Raw genomic sequence first — 8406 nt, 5'->3', positions numbered from 1 at the left:
TGTGTGTGTGTGTGTGTGTGAGAGAGAGAGAGAGAGAGAGAGAGAGAGAGAGAGAGAGACAGACAGACAGACAGACAGACAGACAGACAGACAGACAGACAGGCACACTGCGCCAGACCGCTGAGCTCTGGTGGCGATGGGGAAAATCCCAGGCTCCCCTCATTTGGCTCTGGTCTTGTATTATTTAGTCATTTCACATGCATCTCACATGGCACCCCGAGGCAGCTGCTGGAAAGGTGTCTTGACCGGAGTCGGTCTTGAGTAAGGGGCGTTTCTCCAGCGTGACATTTGACCTGCGTTGTGTGGCCAGGGTGGACGGGGGCGGCTTCTATTTGACTTCTTGTTAGGGATGCGTGCAGGGGAGGAGGAGGCCGTCACCCTCAGAGGATCCCATCCGCCACAGCCTGGGGATAGAACAGGTCGGACCTGGCGCTGACTGTTTCAGTGATGCCTCAGATCCCTTTCTGGGCGGAGTCTGCATTGCATGTGTGTAGTCAGCGGCTTTATTTATTTATTAATTTATTTTCGATACAGGGTGTCACTAGGTAGTCATGCCAGGCCTGAAACTTGCTTTGTAAACCAGGCTGGCATCAAACTTAACAGGCATCTCTCTGCTTCTGCCTCCCGACTGCTGGGATTAAAGACATCACGCCTGTCAGATTTCTTAATCTTAAGGGAATTTATTAGTCTGAGTCTTAAGGGAAACAACAGGCATCTGGTGTCCCATTTACTTATTTTCCGAGTTGCTGCCACCCTTCAGCTTTGAGGACTAGATGGTGCCCTCTGCAGTCCATCTAAGCACACACCACAAGTCTTGCTACACTAACTCTTTCACTAGGGGCTGTGATTTGTGGCCACATAGTGTTGGGGACAGATTTCTTAGCTTCTGTGAAATGATTTTGTCTTTGTTTTCTATGACTAGGAGTCTTCCAAGGTCACATTAACATTGACTTTGTCGTGGCCCAGTAAGACAAGAAAATGTAACTTATTAAGTCCTGACATGTTTAAGTATTAGATTTTTTTGTTGTTGTTGGCCAGACTGGTTTTGGATTCCTAGGCTCTAGTGAGGACCCTCCTGCCTCAGCCTTTCAAATTGCTGTAACTGTATGCACACATCACCACACTACACAGATTCTTCTCCTCCTCCTCCTCCTCCTCCTCTTAATTAAAAAGAATAAACATTTATTTTGTGTGAGGGGCATACACATGTCACTGATTGTGTGGAGATTGGAGGACAATTTTCAGAAATCAGTTCTCTCCTCCCACTTTTATTTAGCATCTGGTGATGGTCAGGCTTGGTGGCAAGTGCCTTTACACTGAGCCAGAGAGATGGCTCTTGACTTTTTTTTTCCTATTATGTTTTTCTTTTTTTACTTTACTTTCTTTGTTTCTTTTTTAAAGATTTATTAAGTATACAGTGTTCTGCCTGCATGTGTCCTTGAAGACCAGAAGAGGGCACCAGATTTCATTACAGGTGGTTGTGAGTCACCATGTAGTTGCTGGGAATTGAACTCAGGACCTCTGGAAGAACAGTCAGTGTTCTTAACCACTGATCCATCTTGCCAGCCTTTTATTTTATTTTTCAAGACAGGGTTTCTTTGCATAACAGTCCTGGCTGTCCTGGAACTCACTTGGTAGACCAGGCTGGCCTTGAACTTACTGCCTCCCAAGTGCTGGGATTAAAGGCATGTGCCACCACTGCCCAGCCTTGCTAGGTTTCTTAATATTCCTCTTAAGGTTGAAAAGTTTTGTTCTGTATTGTTAGTTTAATTTTTGGTGTTTTAAAACACACTAACTTTTCTTTTTTTATCATTATTATTTTGTATGCATATGAAGTGCATGCGTAGGTAAGTATACGGATGACGATCAGAGAACAACCTTTGGGAGTTTCTTGTTTTCTCCTTCTACCATTTTGGGGCTTCTGGCAATCAAATTTCGAGGCGTACGCTTTACCCATTGAGTGGTATACACTTTATTTATCTTGCCAGTTCCTTTTTTGGTTTCTTAAAACAGAATCTGACAGTGTAGCACAGGTTGGCCTCCTGTCTCTCCTTTAGAGTGCTGATATAGTCATGAGCCTTTACACTTAGCTTCTGATAGTTCCAGCACATGTGCCTAGCAAATATGAAGAGCTTAATACATATGGCTGAGTGAAAGTACCGATCATCGATAAGTATCTTACATATTTTCCTTAGGACTAAAATGGAAATGATGATGTTGACCATGCTAGTGGCTTAGGCCTGTAATACCAGAAGCAAGAGGGTAGAAAGTTCAGGACCTACCTGGGCTACAAAGTGAGTTCCAAGACCAGCCCAAGCAAACTTAGCAAGACCCCATCCTACACTAAGAACAATAAAAAGAACTGAGGTGTACTTAGTGGTAGAGGACTTGCATACCATGTACTAGTTCTAGGTTATATCCTTAGTTCTAAGAAAATAATCCTTTCAAATAATGCCGTTCGACCATTTAAAATGGACTTAAGCGTCCTAGGATCCTGTTTGCTTCTTTGTAGGACTCTACTTCCCGTCTCAATGATTTACCAGTGTGTCCTGTGCTGTTCTCATATCTTGGGTTTTGTCTTAGTCTAAGAATTTGAGAAATAGTTTGTTTGCACAAATTTGTACCAAAAATTAACCTTGCTATTACAGACTTCTTGTGCCTTTGTTGAACTGTGGGAAGAGCAAAGAAACCTTTTGTTTGCTGCTGATTTACCTCAATTGGCTTGTGTTTGTGTTTTTCTTAGATTCCTCCTGCTAAAGAGAGGAAATCTCATCCAAGGCCACAATGTCACTTCCCAATTATCCAGTGCTGCCTGCTTAAGCTAACACTGCCAGAATCCTGCTCCCTTGGGAGGAATCAAGCTGACTTGGCATGAGGTTCCTGCCTTCCTGGGGTTGAAAGAAGCGCAACTATGTCTTCTCTTGATGACCCAGGGGAAGTGAGGGAAGGCTTCCTGTGCCCTTTGTGCCTGAAGGACCTTCAGTCTTTCTACCAACTTCAGTCACATTATGAAGACGAGCACTCAGAAGATCGTGATGTCAAAGGACAAATTAAAAGTAAGAAGCCAGGGTTTTGCTCATTCCATTCTATTAAAGAGACCTTACTTAATGAAATAGATTTATTGGGTTATGCTGCTGGTAATAATACTAGCAAGCAGATATCTAGTACTTATTTTGTGTTCTGTGTTTTGGTTCTCTGGGTATTTATTTACTCTTTTTGAGACAGAGTCACTCTCTGTGTAGTCCTGGCTGTCCTGGAACTCAGTATGTAGACCAGGCTGGCCTCACAGATCCATCTGCTTCTACCTCCCGAGTGCTGGCTGGGGTTAAAGGCGTGTGCTACCAGGCCAGGCACTTATTTATTTTATTTAATACACATGACAGCTGTGCTACTGTGAGTTCCATTTTGCTGGCTAGGTTACCAGATTAAGAGAGATTAGATAGCCTGCCCAGTCACCCAAATGGAGTAAACCTGGCTTTAAGCTAATAAATGTAATCACTGTGATCTGTTGTCTCTTACTGGATTACTCAGATTATCTCACCTACAGGTGGAATGGTTTGGGCAGGAATGCTTATCCTGTGCTACAAAAGTGGAGACCCTGCTGGACAATGGTGTTGTAGTCCTTTAATCCCAGCACCTGGGAGGCAAAGGCAGGTGGATCTCCATGAGCTGAAGGCCAGCCTGGTCTACAAAGTCAATTTTAGCACAGTCAAGACTGTCTCCAAACAAAACAAAACAAAGCAAAACAACAACAAAAAGTGGAGGCTCAATACATATCATTTGCCGGTCACTAATTTAAACCTTGCTGCCATCCCTCCTTCCCTAGCTAGACTTTGCCTTCTGAAGCCCAGGAAAAGGAATGTAACAGTTGACAGCAAAGAGAAACAACTCCCAAAGTTCATTTTTGTTGTAGTTGTTTTTTGTTTTTTGAGACAGCTTCCAGTTGAACAGAGAAATCTTCAAAGGTAATTTTGGCTGTATCTAATGTTCTAACTTCCAGATAAATCACTGCTTCTCTAGAGCTTGCTTTCCTAGTGAGCTAAGTTTCATCTCCCACTTGGCAGCATTTCTGAAAGCCCCAAGAGTCACAGAGTGTGGACACTGGATTTATAATCTATACTGGGTGGAAAGAAGGCTGAACCACTGGATGGTGTTTCTAGTGGACTCTGTTCTCCAGACATGTGACTCACATATTCCTTATAAACAAATATTTGTTCCTGGACTTCTAGACTCCATTTTTCAGTTACTTAAAAAAAAAAAAAAAAAGAAGCCAGGTGATGGTGGTGAATGCCTTTTGTCCCAGCAGTCCAGATATAGAGGCAGGTGGATATCTGTGAGTTCAAGGCCAACCTGCTCTACTTAGCAAGTTACAGGACAGCTAAGAACACACAGAGAAACCCTGTCTCCAAAAGCAAAACAAAAATGCTGGGAATATCAATATAACATTAGTTATAATTTCCATACAGAAACATGGAGTCCGACATTTTCAGAATCCTCAGGGCTGATTGTCCAGGAACCTGCTGACTCTAGATGCTGACGCAGAACCAGGAACTGCTAAAGGGAGTGCAGGAAAGGGTGGTGCTTTGTAATGTTTGCAGTTTCTTTCATATGCACTGTCATGTCACTTAGCTCTCCCGGACCCTACTGGAGAATCTTGGTGTAATTTTACATGGAAGTGTGGATCAAAGTTAACCAGTAATGTTTTCAAAGCCACATAGCAATTGGCAGAAATAGACATGGACCCCAGATCTTCTGCCACATGGAAGTCCAGTGCAGCTTTTTCTGCAGGGCATCTCTGATGGTAAAAGACCCTCTCTCTAGTCTGATCACAGCATACTTTGCAACTTCCAGGGGGAAAAAAGGGTGGGCGGAGCCCCAAACCAGATTATCTAAGCTTCCTGTGGCCAGCCAAAGGGTTTGAAAGAGCTTCCTATCTTAGCATTGCTGACTTCATCTATATACCATGCTACTCAGAGGTCTAGATAGGCCAGACTGTGAAAAGGTTAGAAGTGCAGGCTGGTCTCGAACTCACAGAGATCCGACTGCCTCTGCCTCCCGAGTGCTGGGATTAAAGGCATGCGCCATCACCACCCGGCAACAGGAACTTTTCTAGACAAGGACAGTGTTCACTGTTTATAGAATGTTAGAGATGTGAATCTAGAAAATACACATCGCATGAATATATATGTCTTGTGGAAAGAAACTTATATATATTTCCTCCAGGATGGGCCTTCTACAGAGTAGGGCATGGCTTCCACACAGAAGGAAAAAATCCTCTTGTTTTCATTCTTTTTATTTCTACCTCAAGAGAACCAACATTCTTTTTTTGTTTGTTTTTTTGTTTTTCAAGACAGGGTTTCTCTGTAGCTTTGGGGCCTGTCCTGGAACTTGCTCTGTAGACCTCAAACTCACAGAGATCCACCTGCCTCTGCCTCCCGAGTGCTGGGATTAAAGGCGTGCGCCACCACTGCCTGGCTCCAACATTCTTTTAACACTAGTAGTCATTTTGTTAGTTAAGATGAAATTCTTTTTTTTTTTTTAATGTTTCTGGTATAAACTTTTTTGTTATACTTATTTGGTGTGTGTATTTATGTGTGAACACACCCTGGGGCAGTGTGTGGCGATCGGAGGATAACTTGTGGTGATAGTTGGTTCTCTCCTTATACTGTGAGGGTCCTGGAGTTTTAACTCGGGCACTCCGGTTTGGCTTTAAGCATTACCTCCTGAGCCATCTGGAGAGTAGCATTTTTGTTTTCAAACAGAGTTTTACAGTATCCCAGGCTGGCCTCTAACATAGTGGTGGATATCTTTGTACTGATCTACTAGCCTCCACTTCCAAGTTCTTGGATATTTAGGTATGTCTCACCACGCCCTGGTTGGGTAGAATTCTTAGGTTGCAGGTCTTTGTGCTCTGGTCGTCCTAGTGCTGGAGAGGTGAAGTTGGGAATGTAGCTGGCTGCAGGTTAGAAGCTAGCCTTTCAAAAAAGCCAATAGAGGAAGTGAGAGAGAAAGTAGGAAAGATTGACATATAATTTTCTGAGAAGCCTTTTTAAAAGCATTGGTCTGTTGATCCTTCAGAAGTTTTATTTATTTAATTTATTTTGAAATAAGGTCTCTCTGTGTAGCTCTGGCTAGCCTGGAACTCACTATGTAGACCAGATTGCCTTGAACCCACAGAGATCTGCCTGCCTCTGCCTGTGTACCATCATTCCCATAGGTATTATATTTGTAAACAATAAGAAATGGAGCACTAAAACATTGCATATAGGTATCAGGTTTCAAAGGCAGTTATTAAAATTACATTTATTCATTTATTTTTATTTTGGTCCAGGGCATGTGCCACGGTGCATGTGTGGAGGGTCAGAGGACAACTCATGGGAATACGTTCTCTTCTACCATGTGGGTCCTGGGGCCCAACACAGCTTTTTACTGGCTGAGCTATCTCACTGGCCTCTCGGGGGCAGTTTTAAACAGCCAACACTAACTTACCATTTCTGAAAGGTGGTCTGTAGGTTTGAACTCTGGCCCAGGTCCAGGTGAAGTTAAGCCATTTTTCAGTAGGCAGAGGAAAAGGTGGTTGAATGTTGACTGTAGCTTCTGTTTTGTTTTCAAAGATGTATGGATTAGTTAACTGGGCACTTTGGAATGGCTGTATCAACTCTGAGATGGCTGCTGGGCAGTTCCTTTATTATCCAAAGTAGTTCATCCTTGTTTGCAAAATGAAGAGTTATACTAGATGTATACCTTTAATCCCAGCACGTGAAGGGCAGAGCTAGGTGGATCTCTCTCTTCTAGTTCAAGATTGTTCTATGTGGCAAGTTCTAAGATAGTCAGAACTATGTAGAGAGACCTTACCTACCTCAAACAAACAAGTCTACCATGCTCATTGAATTTGATTTGGCTTCTTTTGTGTAGATGGTCTGCTAAATTTGGAAAGCACTAGCTTGGCTTATGAACAGCATTCTGCTGGTGCTGACTTCTGTGGGGTTGGTAATAAGGTATTTTTCTCAGTGCTTCATTTCTTTGGGGAATATTTTTATGCATTTTAAAATAAGGATGATTATTTTTGTATAATCTTGGGCTCATTTGTGATGCTTGTTTCATTTCTTCAAGATCTTGTTCAGAAGGCTAGGAAAGCAAAGAACAAGTTGCTGAAGCGCGAAGGGGATGATCGAGTGGAACCAGGGGCCCAAGGATATGAGTCATTCAGCTATGGAGGAGTTGATCCTTATATGTGGGAACCCCAGGAGCTTGGTAAGAGTACTCATTCATTCATTCATTCATTCATTCAGTGCTTATGAAATATCCACCCTGTTTTAGGTCATTTTTTTTTTCAACTTTAAAAATTTATTTCACAATTACGACACGTACACACTTTGATTCTATTTTCCCTGTATTATTCAGGTTCTCTAAAGAAATAGAACCAATAGGATATGGTCCTATGGCTGTCTCAAGTCTGAAAGGCTGAGAATCTGGTAGATGTTCATCTCTGTAGTCACAATCTGGTTCTGTGTTCTCAAGGACTCCTGGAGAGCTGCTGGTCTTCAGTCTGTGTTAGAATCCTGAAGAATGTGGATGTGGATGTAGTGGCGGCTGCAGCAGCAGTATAGATAAACTTGCCAGCGAGAGGGAGGGCAAGTAGTCTAAAAGCAAAGTCTCTTCTTCCAGTCTCTCATGTGGACTGTCACCGGAAGGTGTGGCCCAGGTTTAGGACAGGTCTTGTTTTAAATAATCTAAGAAAATTCTTCACAGTAGTCCCCAGCAACTTGGATTTTAGTTGATTCAGGTACAGAAGTTGACAGACCAGAATTAGTCATCACATCCCTCTTCTACCAACCTCTCTGCTCCCCTCCCCTCTCCCAGTGAATCCCTTCTTCCTAACAAGACATCCTCCTGCTTTCATTGTTTTAGAGCTGATTGAGAAAGCTTCAGTAAACCCTAAGAGTCAAGCATTATAATTGGCCTTATATCCTCACAGGGAGAGAAACAGAAGGGAATAAGTTAGGCACTGTGTTAAATGCTCTGTATGTGTGTCCTCCTTGGAGTGTCACTGTCCTCTGTAGGAACCTGTTGAGGATCAGACAGCTGTTAAACTGCAGCAATAGAGTGTGATTCTGGGTCCGTCTCATGTCAGCCTAGCCACAGACCCCATTGACAGATGTGTCTCCTTTTAGGTTACCTGACAAGTGAGGCACTGTACACTTTACTTTTCTGATGTGCATAATTATGACTTTATCTGCTTAGTTATTTTAACTGGAAGTGCTGGGGATAGAACTCAGGGCCTTGGCTGTGCTACAGAGCTATATCCAGCTTTACTTGATTTTTTTTATTATTTATTTACTTATTTATTTGTTTGTTTGTTTGTTTGGTTGGTTGGTTTTGGTTTTTTTTTTTTTTTTTTTTTTT

The 8406-nt window shown here is 42.6% G+C and overlaps 1 protein-coding gene across 1 annotated transcript in view; it reads left to right on the top strand.

Moving 5' to 3' along the window:
* Window positions 1-8406, top strand: part of Rbsn (rabenosyn, RAB effector) — a 26260-nt gene that overhangs the window by 623 nt on the left and 17231 nt on the right. The window contains exons 2-3 of the mRNA XM_005364900.3: window positions 2744-3056; window positions 7114-7254. Coding sequence (XP_005364957.1) covers window positions 2912-3056; window positions 7114-7254 — 286 coding nt within the window. The 5' untranslated portion in view covers window positions 2744-2911. The remainder of the gene's footprint in view (window positions 1-2743; window positions 3057-7113; window positions 7255-8406) is intronic.

Source organism: Microtus ochrogaster, unplaced genomic scaffold, assembly GCF_000317375.1.
Source record: "Microtus ochrogaster isolate Prairie Vole_2 unplaced genomic scaffold, MicOch1.0 UNK1, whole genome shotgun sequence".
In the NCBI taxonomy this organism is placed as follows: Eukaryota; Metazoa; Chordata; class Mammalia; order Rodentia; family Cricetidae; genus Microtus; species Microtus ochrogaster.
This window is presented reverse-complemented; position numbering and strand designations above follow the sequence as displayed.